The sequence below is a fragment of the Perissodus microlepis genome, chromosome 7 (genome assembly GCF_051167445.1).
Source record: "Perissodus microlepis isolate ML-2025 ecotype Zambia chromosome 7, ASM5116744v1, whole genome shotgun sequence".
In the NCBI taxonomy this organism is placed as follows: Eukaryota; Metazoa; Chordata; class Actinopteri; order Cichliformes; family Cichlidae; genus Perissodus; species Perissodus microlepis.
This window is the reverse complement of record NC_140467.1, coordinates 53,133,066-53,155,249: the sequence shown is the minus strand read 5'-3', so window position 1 is coordinate 53,155,249 and position 22,184 is coordinate 53,133,066. Positions and strand designations below refer to the sequence as shown.

Here is a 22,184-nt window from a genome sequence, read left to right as displayed (position 1 = left end):
ACCAAGCACTAGATGTTCATGGATGGAAGTTAAAGGTAAAAACTCATTTCAGGATGTTGGAAGACAAAATGTGTTGATTTATTTGGTTGTAAAATGGTTTATTTCAGACAGCCATACATCTACCCCAGGTTTACCGACTAGTGTTTCTGGACAACAACGTTTTAAATATTAAAAAATATGTTTTACACCATTTATTTATATGTCAAATTCAGATGTGTGTTTCCACATGCTATAATGGCCCAACCTGAAAAGACAGATTTTCACCTTTCACTAACCAAAACTCAACATTTTTACAAAATGTTACAATTTTGTAAAAGGTTTCAACAAACCGTTCACAAAATCTTCTTATCAAAGAGATGGGCAGGGTGAGATGAGTTGTATTAGCTTAGACGCCAGTCACTAAATAACAAAATTAGCGTTTGACATCAAACATAGACTATATTGTGCTTCCAAGGAGCCAGACTTTGTTGTAATTTTTGAAGTGCTCTGCTACTTAATACTGACCTATGAATCATTCAAGTATGTAAAAGACACCTGAGTCAAGGGATGAACCAACTTAGCAAAAGAGCAATTTTAAATAGTTTGTCATAGCACTTTGTTACTAACACCCAGTTGCAAAAACACATAATTTTTTCACATTTCTTTAGCTAAATCTATGAAAAATACCAAAGATAACACAGTTTGACAGGCATAAAATAGTATTTTTTTCAATAACAAGGTTATTCCCAAATAGCTATAGCCAAAAAACATGGCATATCTCAGCATGCTGTGCAGTGTCCTTTAAAAAAAACAAACAAACAAACAAAAAAAAAACTGCTCCTAACATAGGACCTGAGAGACGCATTTGGGCCTTCCATTGATCTATTTTGCTGAAGCCTCAAGGAAAGGAAAACGTTGGTAGTCAAAGGAGCTTGCAAAGAAAAGCGTCTGGACTTCTTTAAGTTTACTTGAAGACGTTTCACCTCTCATCCGAGAAGCTTCTTCAGTTCTAAGGTCAAATGGTGGAGAGTCCCAGATATAAACCTAGTGGGAGTATCCCCCCACAGAGGGACAAAAGGACCCCCTGATGATCTTCTAATCGCCTGAGCCAAGGTGTGAAACTGGGTGTGGGTCCCAATCAGCCAGAGTTTCGGGTGTGTTCATTGTGAAACCTGGCCCCACTTTATCATGCGAATTCCTGAGGTCAGATGGCCCAGGATGTGAGTGGGCGTTAAGGCGTCTGGGAAGGGATACTGTGGGGGGATACTCCCACTAGGTTTATATCTGGGACTCTCCACCATTTGACCTTAGAACTGAAGAAGCTTCTCGGATGAGAGGTGAAACGTCTTCAAGTAAACTTAAAGAAGTCCAGACGCTTTTCTTTGCAAGCTCCTTTGACTACGATGACCTGGATGACTGAGAACCTTCACAGACATGAAAACGTTGGTATAAAAAATGTACACAAGAACTCGACTGAAAAATCAATGGTCCACAGTCACAGCGTTCAATTGCCTTAAAGCAGGATTATGAATCAACAAACCTCCTTTAAATAATTATAATTAAATTAAGTGCAGAACAGAACAGACAGAAAACAGAGGCCAGTGGGAGATTTTCCCTAAACGTCACAGTCAAATACCAGCACCATCTGTATAGACATGAAAATACAGGTGACAAGTTTTTATGAATAATCTTAGCTCCCGACAGCTTTTTGATTATGTGTTAATTTGATCCAGTATCTTAAAAACTTCCAAAGATGATGTTTGGGTTATAAAGAAAAATCTAATTACTACTTTCTTGGTTGTAAGATGATGGAGAATATGTTCTTTTTATATGAAATGACAACATCACAATGGACATATTTAGATGGAGAAATATAACTGATAAGAAATCTTTAAGAACTCGAAAAATAGCTTCATAATAGCTTCATGGAGGCAAATGTTGTTAAATTATTCCCAAAAACAGATGTTTAACTCTAACTCAAATCTAATGGGACTCAGGGGCACCAGTTTTCCTCCTGGGCCACCAAAGACTTAACGCAGCCTTGTCTCCGTAGCAACCGGCACCGTGAGCCGTACCTGCTCTGTCCATGGTAATAAAAGTATATCATAGGTGCACTCATTTAGGTCGACCTTTTTAGTTGGAGCACTAAATCGTTTCTCACAACACTGAAGAGAAATCCTGTGCAGGTAACATTACTTCAGAGGTCTTCCCCCGCCCAGCAGGTGTTGCCAGACCAACACAACAAGCACACCTACAGCTGTCATGCATCAGCCTGCTCTCCATTCTCTGCTGCCAGCTCACTAACGACCATTCAATTATCTCCGGTTTTGCATGATCACACAAAAGCAATTAATGAAGGGAGAAATCGTTAGTGTACATAACAGACACATAAGGAGACTGGTGTGTGTTGTTTGTGTGGGCTGGGCTCTCTGTATCTATGGAGCTAGTGAGATAACTTAGATTTTTACCCGCCACACTTTCCCACTAGGCATCCTGCACATTTAACCAATACCGGCGGACTGACTGGCATGTCATTCAGCAGCAGATCATAGTGATTTACGTGAGGTAACAGGCACTTGTTTTTTTTTTTTATGATATTTTGCATCCTGTTAGCTAGAGCCACGGTGGTTGCTGGTATGCCAAAGCTAGCTAGCTTCAAAACAGCAATAACGCACAAACTGTGGTTAATATAAGACAACTAACACTCTAATGAGACGATATTAAAGCAGACTAAACACAGACAGCAGTGGGGAAAAAAGCTGCTTCGAGAGCTTACTTTGTCTCGTTAGATGAACTGGGTCTCAGTAAGGAATGTCGTGAGAAGGTGCAGCGTACCTTGCACCGTTACATGTTTTTTCCAACAGCTACTGTTTCCCAGCCCAGCCCCGACTCACACAATCTGACGTCACTCTTGGAAATGATGCTGCCTTCACAGCCCCAACATAAGCTCGTGAACTGTGAAGCCTAGTTGTAAATTTGGGGATCCAATGTTACTATCGTTGCCAAAAATTAAGGTAATTCTGGAAATGAACTTAATATTTTCGTTAGCGTAAAATAAAACTAGAGTTCAGAAAAATACAAAATGTGAATTAAACAATAATATTTACTTAGGTAATATAACATTTCAAATATCAGGAAAATATTTTGATCCATTTTATCAAATTTTTCACAACCAAAAGGAGGAAGATACAATGTTGCGTGAGTTAATATGGGCTGAGATATCTGCATTACTGTCAAAGTGTTGTTTTGTTTCTTTGTTTTTAATGATATTCTGAACTTCAGTCTAGCCCCTTTAAAATATCCCATATCAAGGAGTAATAAAACAAAAACTGAAAGAAAATAGGGAAACTCACAATGGAAATTATCTGAATCTAATCTACAAAAAATGCTAACTAAAAATACATAAAATACTACTAATAAAATGTCACCAGCAGTTATTGAAATGCAATTTCTTAAACTGGGAAAAGAAAAAAGGAATACAATTCTTAACACCTCACAGTAAAAATAAAGGCAAGTACTGACATAAAAATGTACTTTTGTAGATGTACGCTATTGTCACTGACGCATAAACCGAGAGCTTCATTTTGCTGCTTTAGCTCTCTGAATCATAGCTTTGTTTTCTACACTTTGCGCAAAGCTGAAAAAGAATAGCTCACTGGATTCGTTTTCAATCGATTGTTTTTGTAAAAACTGAGGAAAAAACAAGAAATATTATCACAGTCCCTGAACCCGAAAGAGACATATCTAAATAACTTAGATATCTAATTTACTGTTAACAACTAAATGATTTTTATTGGATTTTTTTCAAACAAAGCAAAATATTTTTGAAACTTTTCAAAGGCTAATTTTACCACCCACCTAACTATGGGACAGCCATTGTTTAAAATAAATAAATAAATAAACCCACGACCTTGGTGAAAGTACATTATGCTATAGTAAGTAGAAAACATTCAAAAGTAAAAGTGCGCAAAATGTGCTTGGTTCCATTCAGACACTGAAAAGTGGAACAAAAGAACTATGTAATGTTTAGGCGTAATCTTAATTTTTTCTTTATTGAAAACAAAATGTGACAGGGTACACAGACTGAAATGTTATACAAGCAGAAATACACTTGCAAAGGCATTTACATACACAGTGCTTTATTCAAACTAGCTGAAATTATCTGCAAACCATACTAGACTATCTCAAAAAACCTCCCTTTGCATGTGGGTTTTGCCCTGATAGTTTGTTAGCACTAACGTGAGCTAAACTTCCCTGTGGCTGTACAACCATTTCATTCAATAAATATTATTTCAGTGGGCAGCCAAAAGATCAGTGTTACACTTGAACTGCCTAATAAAAACATTAAAACCAACCTTATCAAGTATCGTGGATACATGAGCTGATGGCATCTATGTGAGATGTTGCCTTGACAAGCTTTTAAGTTCATTCTTTACTCACCTGCCCAGCTACTAGGGAAATGTAATTGTAAGCTACTAACGACAGGTAAGTGGCTTATAATCACAAAGTACATCCAAAGTCACAACAGGTGCATTATTGCAATAAAAGCACTACACCACTAAGATGTATAGTAAGTGAGTCATTTTGTTCATAATTACAGCAAAAACTATTTGACATTTAATTTCAACTACAATAATATAAATGTTTTCAATAGCCAGGAGTTTACCATGCATTTGTGTATTCAGGTGGATCTTAGTTTCCCTACAGAATTAGAACAGGGACAAGCAGCTGGCTTTACAGCCTTCTATCATCTATGGTGGAAATGTCATTCTCTGATGACCTTTTCTCATCTTTGTCGCTGCTTCTTCTCAACAGTTTGTTAAGGACCTTGTTGAAGGCTCCACTGAAGGCAGGGCTCGAGAAATAATACAAAACAGGGTTGAGGACACTGTTGAAGTAAGTCAAACACACTGACGTGTAGAATGCCAGGTTGGCTTCTTCAAAGTATTTGCATTCATTGTACCATACCTTGAGGACCCACACTGCAATACGTGATATGGTGCTGGGGAAAAAGCAGATGATAAAGATTAAAGCCACGGCCAGGATAAACTGAACAGCCCGTTTGATTTTCCCCTTCTTGTCCACAGTCCGGATTCTCAGCTGCCATGTAATTCTGATGGTGCAGAAGGCCACGATGGCAGTGGGCAGGAAAAACTGGACAACATAGAAAGTGTTATGCCAGGTGGAAAGGGGACTAAAGCCCATGCAGATGTTGAAACTTTCACACTGCGTACGGTTGTTGTTGTAGTAAAAGTGCTGATCAGCAAGAAGGTACCCCGTAGCAAGGAAGATCAAGCACCAGAGGCCAAACGAGACCCAGAAAGCATAGCCCAGCCCCATTTGGTTGATCCGATTCGACGGGTGGACGATCTTGAAGTAACGATCTACAGCCACGGCCGTGAGGAAAAAGATCCCAGCTGCGCGGTTGGCTGCCAGCAAAAAGAGCAAGATGCGACACGGGATGTCACCGTAGAGCCAGTTTTTCCCACGCCTGTAGTAATCTGCTCGGAAAGGCAGGCAGAAGAGCACGATGGAGTCTGCAACTGCCAGGTGAGTGAGGTACACAGCGTTGGGTTTCCATGTGTCCATGTGAAAGATGAACATCCACAGGGCGACAAAGTTCCCCGTTAGTCCAAACATGAACTCCAGGATGAGAACTGGAGGCAAAACTTGGTCCAGGATGGGAGATTCGAAGGCACAACAGAGATCTGTGACTGTGAGATTCATCTTCTGACCCATCAGAGGAAACGGCTGCTGTAACATACAGTGTCAGTAAAGAAAGGCTCCACTAGGTGATTTCTTTGGAAACTGAATCGTGTTTGCGCATATGCAAAAGGTGCTCAGCCAAACATACTAATCTTTATGTGGAGTGAACATCTGTGCACTCTTATCTATGGGGAAGCGGTATTGACCCAAAGGAGCATGGAAACAACTGTAAATGTTATCTGTCCGGGGAGTGCACCTTCATTATAAAACTATTATGCAGGGGAATAGGTTTACTCACGAGTATTGAGTGGGATGCATGAAAAACAAGTAACCTGCGGCCATTTAAGTAACTAAGATAAAGCAGCATATCAGAGCCCTGAAAAAGACCTTATTTTTAATGCTTTAAAAATAACAGACACACAACCATTAGAAGAAAAAAAGTCAAATGTGGAAAGAGTGTAAGGGTGAAGGAGACTGAAATTTATTAGCCTACAGTTTTGCTTGAGTGAAGAACATTTGGGAAGGATTCATGTCATACCACACCTTTGGCAAACGAGAGAAAGCAGCTATTAACTAAAAAAAAAAATGCCAAGTGAGTGGCTGAGTCCACAGCTTTTTATGTACAGTAAATAAAATAGGTATAAAATGACTTAATGTGTACATTTGGCCAGGTCGTCGCTGTTACAGGTCACATCCTTTCAGCAAAAGTGCATATTTGGTCTTCACTTCTTGACTTCACCCAGATCATCAATGCTGTCATCATCCACCTACAACGCACAGAGAGACACGGAGACTGAACTGTGTGTCATGTTTGAGATTATAGAGGACATTTTCAAAAGCAGTTCAGAAAATCCGCTATTCACACCGTCCACAGACCCACGACACTGTCCTGTGCTATTATTTTGGATTGAATGAGTTCTATCCAATTTATATTGACACTATCATATGCTGCTGTTGAGAACAATATAGTTATTATGGCATTTATTGTTTTACTGCCCAGCCCTAGATGGCACCTTAAGATGTGCATAAACAAATGACTCAATAAAACTGAGCGAACGTTATAAATAAGAGAGTGCCAAAATTCCTCCACAACACAGCAACATACTGAGGGGGGTGGGGGCACTTATTTTTTTATTGGATTTTTTAAAAACACATTACTGTAGCGACACGGTATATACACCAGTCCCTCACATACATACTGTACAATGTATAGTACTCTTATGCATGTCTCCCCTCTTCTTGCAAATGTTTGCTGGAGCATGCTGTGTTGCACATGCAAGCAACAGGAAGCTAACTGCAGTTCACTTTAAGGCAGCCGGTGTCACTGATAACAACTTGAACTTTGTTACGTTTTTACAAATTGCCAGTGAGAGAGTAAGTTAAGAATGAACCTTTTCAGCACACCCTGGTTTTCTCCAGAGACGGACAGCTTACCTCAGGCCACTTCTCTTGAATGACGTCAATTATGTCGTCTGTAAAATCTCCCTGAATGATTATTTCATCCTCTGCTGTAACCGAGGCACCACAAGAGAATTTCTGGGCAAAGAATCGCTGAGCCTCTTTAAGGTCGATGTCTGCAAGAGTCAAACCAGAGATCCATGTTAAGAATAAAACACGAAGGGAATAAGATTTTGGCAGCCTAGAGGATAAGGACAGCACAAGAGCTCTCACCAAATGTTGCCAGGCCACACACCCGTGTGACGTATTTCTTCTTGGCTCTTGGGATCTTTGCTATTGTAACTTTCTGAGGCACAGTCTTCTTTTTCTGCTTGATCTGGCCTCTTCCACCTTAAAAGGTCAATTAAAATGAACCGGATTTAAACTCATGCAGTGTTAAGTCGCAGTGAAATGCAGACAACATGAAGCAATCAATCCTTAGCTATCATTTGAATCCTAAAGACTTACTGGAATCAGTAGACTCAAGTTTATCAGACCCATGTCTTAAAATGAACCTATGAGGTCTCAGAGTGTAAATAAACCTTAAACAAGGCAGGTCTCATACTTATTCCATTACTTTATATGTAGGAAATTTGATGCACTATAGCAGTGAATCATGAACCAGTAGATTCTGATTACTTTCCCCTCTGACATTTACGTACCTCTCTTCTGTTTCTTCTTTTCCTCCTCCTCGCCTGCAGGAGGAGCATCTCCAGTGCCCGGTTCCTGCTTAGGCGCATTCGCTGCTGGGCCAGTGGGACAAATGGAAAATGGAACAACATTAAACCCACTCCCTCAACAACATGTTTAGCTTTCAAGGGATTATTATGCAGCTTGAAAGCCTGGCATCATTACAGATCTTTACAGCAAATCGTTTCACTTTTCAGGCCTTGAAAGTCTGTTTTAAACAATTAAAAGCCGGTTCTGTTCACACTGTGGTGAACCTTGCACAGACAGGACCTCTAGAACTCCAAAACTATATTTTTAAAGTACACATGACAATCAAAAGCATGTCATATAACATGGATCTGTCCAACAATTCATCACACTAAATGTTATCAATCCAAAGAGCAGCGTGAGAAAAACTTTAATGTCAGCATGACCTAAATGAGCGATTCGAGAGATCAGTTTATTCACAACAGCTGGCTAAGTACCAGTTTGGTATTATAACATATATGATTTAGCTTCCTCAGAACAAAGTCAGCCTTAACAACGTCAGAGCCTGCTCAGAGCATAGGGCCTATAAGGCTCTGATTTTGAGTAAGGGAACTCTGAGCTGACTCTGAGCTTTTTCAAATAAAGCATTACTGTTAGAGAAAAAATAATCCTGACTGACTGTGAGGGACCCAGCAACTGCAGCTAATATTAGAAAATTGTAGCTTTTGTTGGAGTCAAAATGTTAAGTCTATAATTATCACCTCATCTAATCTTTTTAGAGGAAGGCTATTCTGTTAATGTCCACAACTGTATTTTTATTCTGTGAATGACCCACGATTTCAAAATAATGTTCATGGCATGTCCCTCTTTAAGACAGTCTTTTCTGACGTACCTGAGATGACCATATTAGAGATAGTCCCTCTCTATGACATCATACACATCCAAGAGTAGAATAACCTGCCTGAAACATGAGCTTTTAGAGCAGTCTGAAACCTGAGATTTTGGCTCATTACTTGCACCTACACTGACATTTAAAACTATGACCATGATCAATAAGAGCATCCAACTTTGCACCTGTGTGTTTGTATAAGAAAACATGAAAAAGCAGAATGGGTACAATTTAATTCTTTCCCTAACAAAGACAACGTTTGATGACCTCCTCAGTGCCGTTAATGATGAGCTTTGACACCTTAGTATAGATCAATAAACTGTGAACACAGTTGAAAACCTCTAGAACATGCACTAGGTTTTTCCAAGAGTAGAATAGTAACCTAGATAGGCAGAGGCCACCATGACTAAATTCTGATTCACACCCAGTCATTTTCTTCTGAAAGCAGGCCTGAAATATGACAGAAACCAATAATTTGAGAAAGGAGAACCCATGGCTATCCCTAACAGGTGTCCAAGGGCTGAAGAACTAAAGTACGAAGTGGACTCTGAAGTTTTACAAAACAGACTTTCAGAGCTCTGAGTCATATTCATCATGACAAACTTAACCTGTTAAACTGATCTGTAACAAAACGACACATAGAATATACAGAATACAATGCAGTCAGAACAGAGAAATTAAAATAACATTTTCAGTCAAATATATTTACTCTGCAAACAAATCGCACAGATTTATTTAAAACTTGCGAAAATGGTTACATTCATTCATTATTATCTATCTAAAATCTGAAACGCCACTCACCTACAGTCATCCTGGCAAACACATCTGGAAAGTTCTTCTCCAGCCACTGCCTACATTTAGCTGGCTCAGGCATGTACTCACAGTACTGCAGACACAACACTGCAGTTATTTACGTTGCAGCAGAAAAAATACCCCCAACTGAATATTTATAGAAAAGTGGGTCACACAACTAAATACGGAAACTGATAGTCAAACTCACCTCTGTAGGCAGAGAGCACACTGCAGAGAGAGAAAAAAACAAATCAAAAATTCATGTCACATTTTGAAAAGGGGCCACCGCAAAACAATTGAAGATGAAGTGAGTGGTTTTATATACTGCACCTCCACAATAAAGAACTTTCATTGGGTACTTTGAATCAGGGTCAGCTGTCCCTTGCTCTGATCTGCTTTCCAAGGACCCAGATTCCATCTCAGTAGTAGCCATCAGAAATTAACTAGAAAAAAAAAAGGGACAATGAACACAGGGCACACACAACATTTACCCAACTCATGTTAAATACCAGTAGTTTGTGAGTTGTGTTTTAGGATTACAATTAAAAAATACCACAGAAAGATGTGCTTTCTTCTGTTTTTAAAATGGGTGCAAAGTTTTTTGTTCTTTAAACTGACAGTAAATGGCAAAAAAATGCCTTTTAGAATTTACAATATCACAACATTCCCAAAGATATTCAGTTTACCAACATTTCACAAAGTAAATGTACATATTCAAAAAAAATGGTAACTTTATATCTATATTTACCACACACAGACACTTTGATGAGATGTCAAGTATATTAAGGCAACGCAAAAATATTCAGCAAGTTCTTGTTTGTTTGTTTTTCTAGGTTAGACAACAACACCATCCACATCAATTCATGTGTGAAAAATACTTATTTCTCCTATACTGAAGGTTCAATCAGTGCCCTGGTCCATATAAAAGATGGACAGAGCTACAGTGATGTCACCTATTCCTGAAGTCGCATTTTGAAGTCTCCAAAGCTGTCATTTTGGTTTTAAAAGAACAGAACAAAAAAAACAACCCCGGATGTGGTAAGGAGTGACTAGTGGACATCAACAACAAGCCAATGCAGACACCACAGATAATCCATTGTAAAATATGTTATGCCCAAGATTTACGGGACAAATTTAATTTTTTTTAATGAAGTATGATCCATAACAAGTGACAGAGGTTGTAAACGCAACAGGAAAGTGTTTATGATCGTCAATACAGAAATCCATCTTCCCATAGTCTTCTGTAGGACCTGAAATCTTGTTGCAACCCCAGCTATCACCATCTGGCAGCCTTTCGATAGAATGCATGTTTAAGGCACTTCCGCATTCTGGGCCACTTTTCAGACCCAAAAGCTACATCCATATTTTATACTGTCTATGGTTACTGCTAATTGCCTAACGCTAACACGTCTCATCTCTGTTTGAACTTATATCACTAAGTTATTTGGCAAATAAAAAGGAAGAAACTTGCAGACAGCATTCTTTAATAATTCATTTACAGAGGAATCCATGCTTTCCTTTGGTGGCACCAAATGTCAATATATAGAAGCTAAATTAGTTTGAAACACTGCATGTATTTGCATTGCTTGCAGATATATGTGAAATATCAGCAGGCAGACATCTTTTGCCTGATACTGGCCCATTGCCGATATATTAGCATTTACATTTTCCAAAAGTGTGAACATGCAAAAACGTGCAAACCATTTATTCTGTACAGGAATTATTGGAGAAAAGGGTGACTTTTCTGAAAGGGTTTGAACACAGCTTGTCCACCAGAGTGAATCTGACTCTAGGTACTCTGCGTATTAAATAAATGTGGAGTTTTTAACTTTTCACTTTAACCAACACGTTTGTGAGAAAAAAAATGCTTCAACCTCAACATATGTTATGTATATATGTAAATAAAGGCTAAGAATCAATATCAGATGTTTTATCCCATGAAAAAAATGGATTGGATGGATTGGATGGATTGGGTTCGGAATGAAGTAGAGGTCCGAATGGTGAGCAAATATTTGAATGGGAGAGAATTTACTTACAAGTTGTGAAAACTGCACTTACATAGACTACACTGCAACATGAAAAGGTTTAAATACTACTCATGATTAAAGTTTACATTACAACTTATAAACCGACGGACTAAAGTCTCTTTAGATTTATTATAGGACAATAATACATGGATGAGCACGGCTCCTGGCAGTATTTCATCATGCTGGCCTGCCTTGCCAACACTCTTCCCTTAGTTTCACGACATATCGGGCACAAGGGTACAAGCTACATAACAGCATCAAACAGATGTGACTGAACTGAAATTGATCACCAGCCGATCTCAGACTGTAATTTAGCGCCTGGCTCCAAAACATAAGTGGAAAGAACCACAAAAAAATAAAACATATAAGGCAGTATGAATTTGATATTGCCTGTGGAAAGAACAGGCTTTAGCTTGCTAACACATGCGGCTTCTTTGCATTAGCTGAGCTATTAAATAGAATAGTTAGCTACAATGCTTGTAGTAAAGTCTACAATTAAACCGTAGTAATTATTCTGCAAGCACCCATCCCGTGGACACGATGCATCGAGCTGATATCTTTTAAAAAAATATCGAGTTTAGTTTTACTGCTTCATTCATCAGGTAACATTCATTCGCCCAGCTGTCACCGTAAGCATCTAGGAATTAGCTTAGCCGGCTAACTGAGCTAACGCACGGCTAAAGTGGACACGCTCTGCTGCTGAATAAATACAGAATAAATGTCAAATTACGTACCCCGCACGATATACTCTAAAACTGTTGTCTTTCCAATGAAACCGATCGCATTATTCAAGCTCGTAAGACTTTTAGAAAAGCATTCTCATGAAATATGGTTCACTTGGCGTACTTGGAGCACGCCATGTAACGCGTCTTGTTTTCTTCTTCTTCTGTATAGGGTTTATTGACGGTTGGCAAACAGCAAAATGGTGCATTGCCGCCACCAACTGGTGTGGAGTGTGGACCGAAATGACAATAAATAAATAAATAAATAAATAAATAAATAAATAAATAAATAAATAAATAAATAAAATATTCAAATTCTCCCGAACAAATGGGTCTGCCTTAAAAAACAAAATACAGCCTGATAACTTTCACTTATAGAGCTCACGCGAAATAAAATTAAACAAGTCCAACTTCACTTTCATATCGTCCAGCTTTTTGATCAGTTGTCTCCTTTCCATATCATACTTCTGACAATGCAATAAAACATGTTCTATTGTTTCCTGTTCCCTACTGCAGTCACACTCCCCTGTACAGTGTTTACCTATTCACTTTTTGTTTTAGTTATAGGGGTGGATTATATGCTTCAGCGCCCCCTGTGCTTCGGAGTAAAAACACACATCACAGATTTATTTTACATCTAGTTTTGTTTTCAATACTGTCTAAGAACCTTCATAGACGTCTAAGGAAGGAAGCTCAAAACAAGAGTGAATACCAGAACAAGATGTTTGGCATTGGCAGAGAAAATCTATCAATTTTCAGGGGCATACCCATTTAGGGGAAATAAATTTAATAAATTACTGCTACTCCTCCTACTACTACTACTACTAATAATAATAATGATAACAATTATTATTATTATTACTATTTAAAAAATAATTTCCCAAATATGGCATTAATGAGGTGTTTGTTAGTCTTGTTATTCTTGTTCTTTTATTTTGGAGTTATATTACATTATTTTGAAAAGTTCTGCAGGAGTTCCGCCACTGACGTCACAACATTCAAAAGTTGGTTGAAGTTTCTACGAGCTAACGTGTAAACTTTTGGGGGAACATTTGTAGCATGTTTCTAAATTAGAGCAGATTTGAAGCTTTTGGATAGTTGATATGGTAAGATAATCTCAGCTATCTTAATAAGCTAGCTAGCTACCGACTTGCCCTCGAGAGATGCCCCAGAAAAAGCTCGGCACAACAATAACAACAGTGACTGATGATAGAGATTGAACATATTTTAGTAAAAAGCTGGAATGATGTGATGGAGAAAGGGAAAAGACTGTGCACAAATGAAAGTGCTCTTGAAAAAGCCTCGGCCTGTTCCCTCTGGTCAAATGGTAAACAGATGTTTTCAACTACATTTCCACCATCCTTCTTTTAAAAAATTTTTTTAAAAGAGGTGTAGTTTCATCCACCCAACATCCACTTCTGCTTTGTTTCAGATGCTTCAGGTGAGCGGTGGCATAGCACTCCAGTTAAAACGGTGAGTAATATCGACATGTCGAAATAGTATTGTAGCAGAGTGATTGTAATTTGTTTTGTATTATATGACACTTTTAAGAAAAATGAAGGTGCTTCACTTGAGCACCAAATACCTGGTCGAAACAGCTTTAAGATGGACAGCAGACCAAAACAGGGCACCACAGGCACCCCTCCCATCTTAGCAGATACCTTCTGCACTCCCAGCATGCAGGAAACTAAGGTAAGAGAGGATGGATTGCTAGGTGGATCAAGCAGGATGTTGCTGGTAAATCTTTCACATTTGTGTTTATTGTTTATATTGTTTGGGGGGTTTTTTTGCATTCAAAACCCAGTTATTGGAATAATTTTAAAAGTTTTATATTCGTTGACCAACACAATAACTGATTGATTCCTTCAGTTGTTATTTGAGGTTTTCTGTCATTTGTGTGTTTGGCAAAAGTTTACTGCAACTGACCTGAGCAGCACCATCATCCAGAGGCAAAGGAAGGAACTGCACCTGCTGATGGCTGAGTTAAAGGACCGGGAAACAGAGTTAAATGCCATGGCTGCTTCCCATCTTAAGCAGCATCATGCCTGGGAACAGTACCGCCAGAGGGTGTTGACCTTGGAGCAGAAGTGTGCCCATTTAGATGGTGAGGAAAGCTAAGGATATGTTGGTCAGTTCAATACAGCTGAAACTCACAGGGGAAAGCTGGGTTGCAAAGCAGCTTGCAGATGTCCAGCAACCGTAGGCAGGATACAGCAGCTTCAATAGTGCACTGTACATAAGATTTACCAATCCAATGTAGAAGGAAATTAAGCATAATCAGTTATGGTAATCTAAGGAGCTTGGAAAGAAAAGTGACCGGACTTCTTTTTTTAGGCCTTCGCAATAAGGCTTAAAAATCTGTGACTCTCCACCAATTGTTCTTGGAACTGAAAAAGCTTGTTGGATGAGAGGTGAAAAGTCTTCAAGAAACTTAATAAAGTCCAGATGCTTTTCTTTCCAAGCTCCTTAGATTCAAGAGTGAAATATCAATATGTTTATGATAAACCATGATAATATTGTAAATAGCTTTGTGATTTTCTTTTCTCTTGTTGCTGACAGTGTAATTTTTGTATAGATATGGTAATAACATGGTTGTTATGAAGCCATAATAAAAGTAGGAACCCCGGCTGAGTTGTAAAGAGATCAAAAATGCATTATATTAATACGTAATCATTTTTTCTTTGTCTGCACATTGTTTCTATAGTTTGCACATCATCTGCAGACTGAGTCTGTTGATGAAGGTGCGTACACATGCCATTTTGTTAACCGGCCATATGGCTGGACTTTGTTCTTTTTTGTGTGTGCAGAGGAGGTGCAGATGCGTAACGAGGTGATCAGAGTCTTGACTAAACATGTGCGGGTGGTGGAAACCAGGGAGAAGGAGGCCCAGAAGGAACTCGACGAAGCCCGACAGCAGATCTGTGAGCTTGAAAAGAAGCAGAAGCACATCAGTGAAAAATGCCAAGACTTTCAGGTACTTTCAGGTACCGCCATAACATCAGCACACAGTTGGATACACTTAGTACTGCTGGGTGTGGTCGTTCATGTGATGAAACATAAAGATAAATGTTAAAAATGATTCAGGAATGTATTGGGTTTCTTTTTTTTTATTTGTTTTTTAAAATTCTCTGATACACAATTACTTTTTTCAGCTAATCCCTTTTGGGATCGCCAGAATAGATCATCTGCCTCCATTTCACCCTGTGCTTCTCATCCTTCTCTGTCACACCAAATCTCTGCATGTGCTTGTTCAGTACCCTCAATACTGCAGTTTAATATTCCAGAAGCTTCTATGTGATCTTCCCCTTTTCCTCTTCCCTCAGCTCCATCTTCAACATCCTTTGTCTAATATGGGCCTGGGCAATATGGGAAAAACAACAATTTATAACCATAATGTTTTAGTACCGTTTCATTAAATCTATTATTTTTAGCTGTCCTCACGACATCATGCATTCATGATATCACTTTGTCCGTTTGGGTTTTTTTTCAAGTATGGTACAGGATAAAGTGTGTTAAGTCTTATGTTGTGTATGCATTGCATTATGCAGGTAAAAGGTCAACAGTGCACTATGCAAGAATGTCACTTCTTCAAATGGTAAAAAGTAATTGTGGTATTACCCGTCTTTGTAATACATGTTTAGCCAAAAGGTCTTCACACTACCAAATTCCTTGGATCCTCATCTTTTGAGCCTTTTTTGGGAGCATCACTTTTGGTAATTCTGCGACTTGAGTCTTCTTTTTCCATTCTCATTTTGCCTTTTATATCATTTACACTCCTGATGTACTGGTGTGTACAGCTACAGTAACTCAAAGCACATGTGCTGCTACCAGCTGCTGTCTATCAGTCTAACCTGATGTTGCTCTTATCCTATTCTTATCACTTGCACTCTGCTCTCTGAGATTTTATCATGGATTTCAAACAGGTCCATAATAAACAAATGGCCTGTATTTGTATAGCGCTTTACTTAGTCCCTAAGGACCCCAAAGCGCTTTACACTACATTCAGTCATCCACCCATTCGCACACTGGTGATGGCAAGCTACATTGTAGCCACAGCTGCCCTGGGGCGCACTGACAGAGGCAAGGCTGCCGGACACTGGCGCCACCAGGCCCTCTGACCACCACCAGTAGGCAACGGGTGAAGTGTCTTGCCTAAGGACACAACGACCGAGACTGTCCGAGCCAGGGCTCGAACCGGCAACCTTCCGATTACAAGACGAACTGCCAACTCTTGAGCCACGATTCACATCAACTTTGCTTTCAAATTTCATTTGAATTGTTAGTGATGAGAACAATCTCTGTGGTTATAACTGAGTATTTTTCAGTGGAAGTCTCCAAACCCAAAGGCATTCAGGTGATGAAGGAGACCAAGACCCCCACCAAAGGAGCCCCACCCAGCAGCTGTTGAAACCTTGTGTTTTTGTGTTCTTAAATGAAGAGGCAATAAAACAGCTTGTTATAACACAAACAAGGAATATTTTGAACTGGAAGTCATGCAAAACTATTTTAGCACATTAATACAACTATGTGTCCATGCTGTTTTTCAGGAGAAGAACCAGAGTCTCAACTCCACAGTCACGGCTCTGTCCACACAAGTCGGCTCTCTGCAGGTCAGGGAGGAGGAGCTCAGTTCCATGCTCAAACTCAAGGTACACATGTTAATCTTTGCTCTCTATATAATCTGCTGGTCTTGCATCAATTTATGATGTCCCATCATTTTATCTAATTATTCTAACCCTTTAGGACCAAGATATGGCAAAAGCCTCGAGTTATATACTCGATCTCTCAGGGCGCCTGCAAGACCTTGAGACATCTCTGAAGAAGAGTCGCTCACAGGAAAGCAAGCTCCTGAAAGACCTGGAGGAGAATAAAGTGTCTTACAAGGAAGCCAGACATGAAGTCACACAGGTCAAAGGTACATTATTAAAACTTTGTGTCATTTTGTTGCCTATTTACTCTCATTCTTTAGAGGGCAGATGATCAGAGGACACTGATATTGTTAAAAAAAAAATAAGGATAATGGAACAGTAGTCTGCAACTCTGCTCATAAAAAGGAATTGAAAGCCTTTTGGGAATCAGATTTAGAAGATCTGCCCTTATACGTTGTCTCCATGTGCTCCATGTGACATTTTTTGTCTGGATGTATGGCTGTATATTTTTTTGCAGCATTCACAGAGTTGTGCACAATAAATTCTGTTAACACAGACTACAAGACACATACCATTTAGTGCTGACACATAAAGCATTGAAAACACAGGAGCTTTTTATGAAGGATCGTTATTATATAAACTCTAATGGTATCTGAACTTCCAAGACGCAGGTTGGACAGTATTTTTCAAACAGAGAACTTGTCCAACCATCAAATGGCACACTCCAAAAAACAAAGATCTTCAGCAGAAAATCTGGAAGAAAAAAAAAGTTTGACCTTTCTGTTAAAAATGAGTTATCTGTTTATTTGCATGATCAGTCGTTTATCGTGTTCTTCTTCTATGTCGTGCTGTGCTCATAGAGGAGCTACAACAGCAGGTAACACAGAGCAGCACCCAGAGAGAGGAGATCATTCGCCTCAAGCAAGAACTCCATCTGCTTCATGGGGACACCCTGACAGGTACAGCGCAAGCACACTGTCTCACTGTTTTTCCTGCTATTTCATTGGTAGAAACTTCATGATGTATTTCTTGATATGTTTTTGACGTATAAGTCTCTTTGAACCCTGAAGGCTCGCTGGATAGATTTAGGACTGGCTAGTGTTACGTAGAGTTCTGTGTGCTTTATCCTGGTATATGGTCCTCATCTTTGATATTATATAATGAGTGAATATCTGTATGATAGCTATTTTAAATAACTGTTTTCATTTTCATTTATCTGATGAACCTCTTCATCATTTTTTCTAATGTAAAAAAGACCAAACATATTGATGTGACAGTTATATGAACAGAGAAAAATGAAAGTGGTTCTAGAAACGGAGAATAATCGGCATTTCATTCTCAGTGAATGACTCGCAGTAGATGGCGTCAGTGAACAGTGGCAGTGTTAGATTCAGTAGCAGGAGTATGTAGAGATAATGAGGTATGCAGTCCTGTCTTATCTCAGCAGTCTGCTTTTCTCGATAGAAATCTGTAGGGTAGATTGTTTCAGATACCTCTCAGCCTGAGAAAGACACTCTCCTGCAGAGATAAGCACAGCATTTGATCTCTTTGACCAGGGGAGGGAAACAGCTGGAAAGATGAGCTGCTAGAACTGGCCCACTCCAAACAGGAACGCCTCATGTCTGAGCTCCGCTGCCTACGACAGGTATAGTTTCTAACATGTAGTATTTCCCTGAGAGTACTGAACAAAACGTCATAAGCGTGAACCCATAAAATATACTGTGGTAACTGGAGCCCAGCTCTGGAAGTACAGCTTTCCTCATTCCTCCAGCATAAGGTGACTTACCGGTTGGACAACATACCTCAGTGTTTCTGCAGTTTCACAACGCAGATGTTTGACTCTGGGATACTGTCATTGTCCAGTGCTTCTTGAAGTAGTAACAGGCTATAAAGGGTAAATAAAGAGAGACAGTGGAACCTCGGGCACAGGCACATGAAGGTCTCCTGCTTCTCCTGTAGATTAGTAAAACCCCTGAACTGAATTTGGCTTATGTTTCTTTTCAGCCATTCCCATGATTTTCTCCAGTTCTTTTGAAACTTTTTTGTGTCTGAATGTGCTTCATGTTTTCATGTAATTGCAGTCATTTTGTGTCTGTAATTCAGGGGGAGCGCAGTAATTAGAAATCTATTTCCAAGTGTCCAGAGTCTCTTTTTTTGTTACATCTCTGTCTCATTGTCATCTAGGTATTTGATATAGTCTGCTTCTAAATGATCATTAAACATATTTTTATATTAAGTTACAATTTTTAGGTAGTTTTCATCTGTTTGTAGGTGAGAATCTTTAAATCCACTTTTACTACTAGAATTTTTCTTTCAGCATCTCTTTCTTTTCAACATAAATGCAAACAATTTACTCTGGTTTGAACCCCGCCTGTCATGTGGGGTCATGTTTTTAATAATGGAAAGTTTAAAAAAAATGCATTCAAGTGATCATGTTTGTGTGTGTGCAGGTTTGTGAGAATCAGCAGAATGACCTGCAGCTGATGCAGCTGAGTTGTGAAACCCTGAAGGGGAAGACCAGTCAGGGATTATTGGGCAGGTGAATAATGTCCTAGGATAACAAACAAAACAGCAAAAAAAGTGCACACCATGTAACAAAAATATGTGAAGGAACTACTTTCTGGTAGTCCTGACCCCAGTATAGTAGCTTTTCCACATATTGTTGTTCAATGGTTTGCACTAATTTTGCTGCTTTTGGACTGCTCCTGTTAGGGGGGGGTGGCCACAACAGATCATCTGCCTCCATCTCACCCTCCCCTCCATAGAGTCTTCTTCTGTCTTCTTCACTATATCCATCCATACTGCCTCCTGTCTTTTTGGCAGTGCCACTGTTTTGTGCAGCCAGAAATACATTTTAGAGCCCACAGTTATTAAAACCACAGAGGCTGCACAGCTGGCAGCAGGTGATTTAAACCAACATGGTTACAGACCCTTTGCAGGCATATCATGTCACAAACCCATTCCAGCAAACTAAGCTTTCACTGAGTAAATATGTGTGGATTATATTGTTGGCAGTAGGTATACTGTGGGGGTTTTAGAGACTCTGGACACTGATAGCAGCACACATACCCACAGCTGGCTTGTTGACTGGACAACATACTAAAAAACCCCATAAACATTCAGTGTGTGTGTCCAGTACAGTCCAATGCAGGAATGAATTGTTTCGTAAGACTCAGATAATGTCTAAATGTCTAATTCTTAAATCTCAAATTTAGTAAGTGTCTGTGTTTTGTATATTAAATTGAATGTGGTAAAGTTGTGAAAATCCTTCTAGATTTTTAACAGGAACAAAAGATTAATGAATGCGTCTCTCTGTGTTTCAGCCAGGATGAGTTAACATGTAACTATCCGAAGGATGAGTCACCTTCTTCACTCAGAGGGAAGAACTTAAAATCTGTGTATGATGATCTGCCTGCAGATGCTCTTCAAAGCTCAAACAACTGTAACCAGGGAGTCTTCTCAGCTTACTTGATGGATGTAAGACAACTTTATAAAGTCTCTCTACAAACCTCTTGTTTGTCAGGGACAGCATATAAGAAGAAAGTTTGTTTAAAGGGAGGGTGGGAATGGGGCTAAAATAGGTTGTTTAAGACAAGATGGGGCGATGTCAAGGGGTGATCGTGGCTCAAGAGTTGGGAGACTGACAACCTTCCTTGTAAGGTTGCTGGTTCAAGCCCCGGCTTGGACAGTCTCAGTCATTGTGTCCTTGGGCAAGACACTTCACCTACCGCCTACTGGTGATGGCCAGAGGGGCCGATGGCGCGATATGGCAGCCTCGCTTCTGTCAGTCTGCCCCAGGGCAGCTGTGGCTACAATGTAGCTTGCCATCACCAGTGTGTGAATGTGTGTGTGAATGGGTGGATGACTGGTTGTGTAAAGTGCTTTGGGGCCTTTAGGGACTAGTAAAGCACTATACAAATACAGGCCATTTACCATTTTACAAGTTAAACTATGGGGGTACACCAAGGACCTGTATATGTTAAAGTCAACTGTCAGTCACCCAAAGCTACTCTGATGGAGTCCAAAAACAAAAATATTGTGCTAGAAGTAAGTCTGTGGGGTTTTGTTTTTTTTTATATGGAAACCGGAATGAAATAATTTTGACCACACAATTTAGGCTGCTGACAGTTCTGAAACATGCGTTGGCAAAGAATGATGACACAATGCAGTTGTCTTTTAATGCTGCTCAGGTTGGAAAAATTAAGATATTTCTGTTTCTAGTTGTTATTTTAAGGTAAACTAGCAAGATTTTAAGTAACTCCTAATATAAGCACAGACAAAAGTGACGTAAGGTTTTTCAGGCATTGCAAAACAAATTCGTCACCATATTGAAGTATTCCATTAATAGCTGAAGACAAAGACCAAGAGTTCTTTCCTTCTCTCATCAGGACGGCCCTCTTTCCAGATGCTCTCTGCAGCAGCTGTTAGATGAGTCCAGGCTGGTTGTGGCTGGTTCAGGGAACAGCATCCTGAGACTCCACAGTTCTTTACAGAATAGCAGCCAAATGGTGAGTTGTAGCCCACTGACCCTTTTTATTTCCAGGAGTCCCAGACACCCCAACATCACCCAAGTACCTCCATCCTCAAGTACCTTCATGACTTTCGGCCTCTTTTCATCTCTCTCTCCTTATTTGTGTTCATGGGGTGTGACATGAAGAGGATAAAAATATTCAGTTCCTCCTGTTTGGGTGTGTTAATCATACCAGCTTGATCTTATTTCTTTTTCTCTAACAGACCAGTCCAGCTCCACCCAAAGTTCGTCCTCAACATAACACCAACCAGCCAGTAAATCACATGGACTTGATGACTCAGCTGAAGAATTGATTTTCCTCATGTATGTTTCAGTATTTACCAAAGTGACACACAACTGTTGAGCACTAACTTTGAACTGAAAAATCAGTGTTACTATATTAAGTACTACATGCACCACTTGTTGAACCTTAAGGCCTCCCAGGAAAAGGTGAAGTATAAATACAGACTGTGAAATGTTTTTATATCACTGATATTGTTTTAAATTGTGAGATGTGAATATGTCCTATGTAAGTATTTAAACATATAAAGACACACAAAAATGTCATTGATTAACAAAGCCAAAGAGTGTATTTTTAAAATCTTATTTGTGGCTTTTAAAGGCTGAAACGTGTGGAGTGAGTGAGATGGGAAACCAGTCCTACAGGGCTGATGAGTGGTGTGTCCTTGTACCGTTTTTCCAGTTTCACGGGCTACAGATCAGCCTGGTGACTCAGCCGAAATGTCTGCGCCTTTTAATAGCTTTTACGTTTTTTTGTTTGTTTTTTAAATAAAAATATCTGTATATAACCTACAT

At 39.4% G+C, this 22,184-nt stretch overlaps 4 protein-coding genes across 8 annotated transcripts in view; 1 reads left to right on the top strand and 3 right to left on the bottom strand.

Annotated features, from left to right (window-relative positions):
- The window catches only part of clip1b (CAP-GLY domain containing linker protein 1b), a 47,669-nt gene extending 44,789 nt beyond the window's left edge, over nt 1-2,880 (bottom strand). For all 3 annotated transcript variants that reach the window (XM_084935928.1, XM_084935929.1, XM_084935930.1), the window contains exon 1: nt 2,756-2,880. The gene's annotated coding sequence lies outside the window, so the exon portion shown is untranslated. The remainder of the gene's footprint in view (nt 1-2,755) is intronic.
- Nucleotides 2,881-4,012: 1,132 nt separating this feature from the next.
- Nucleotides 4,013-6,024, bottom strand: LOC146384123 (hydroxycarboxylic acid receptor 2-like). Its single transcript, XM_084935923.1, has one exon. The coding sequence runs from the start codon at nt 5,740-5,742 to the stop codon at nt 4,714-4,716; it is 1,029 nt and encodes a 342-aa protein (XP_084792049.1). The 5' UTR covers nt 5,743-6,024; the 3' UTR covers nt 4,013-4,713.
- A 120-nt stretch (nt 6,025-6,144) lies between these two features.
- Nucleotides 6,145-12,391, bottom strand: denr (density-regulated protein). Of its 3 annotated transcripts, none has more exons than XM_084935926.1 (8): nt 12,222-12,391; nt 9,791-9,903; nt 9,669-9,688; nt 9,470-9,554; nt 7,785-7,868; nt 7,357-7,473; nt 7,120-7,259; nt 6,145-6,452 (listed from the first exon to the last, which is right to left on the bottom strand). In XM_084935926.1, exons 2-8 carry the CDS (start codon nt 9,891-9,893, stop codon nt 6,408-6,410), a joined length of 594 nt encoding a protein of 197 aa, XP_084792052.1. In that variant the 5' UTR covers nt 9,894-9,903; nt 12,222-12,391; the 3' UTR covers nt 6,145-6,407. The 3 variants fall into 3 exon arrangements, with proteins under 3 accessions (XP_084792052.1, XP_084792053.1, XP_084792050.1); XM_084935927.1 differs by having other exon boundaries at nt 7,785-7,865; XM_084935924.1 differs by having other exon boundaries at nt 7,785-7,875; nt 9,471-9,554; nt 12,222-12,390.
- An 813-nt stretch (nt 12,392-13,204) lies between these two features.
- ccdc62 (coiled-coil domain containing 62) lies at nt 13,205-22,177 on the top strand. Its single transcript, XM_084935922.1, has 13 exons — nt 13,205-13,536; nt 13,642-13,682; nt 13,761-13,901; nt 14,121-14,313; nt 15,017-15,183; nt 16,757-16,858; nt 16,953-17,124; nt 17,719-17,817; nt 18,415-18,503; nt 19,309-19,397; nt 20,182-20,335; nt 21,247-21,366; nt 21,593-22,177. The coding sequence occupies exons 1-13, from the start codon at nt 13,416-13,418 to the stop codon at nt 21,680-21,682; spliced, it is 1,578 nt and encodes a 525-aa protein (XP_084792048.1). The 5' UTR covers nt 13,205-13,415; the 3' UTR covers nt 21,683-22,177.
- The last annotated feature ends 7 nt before the right edge of the window (nt 22,178-22,184 follow it).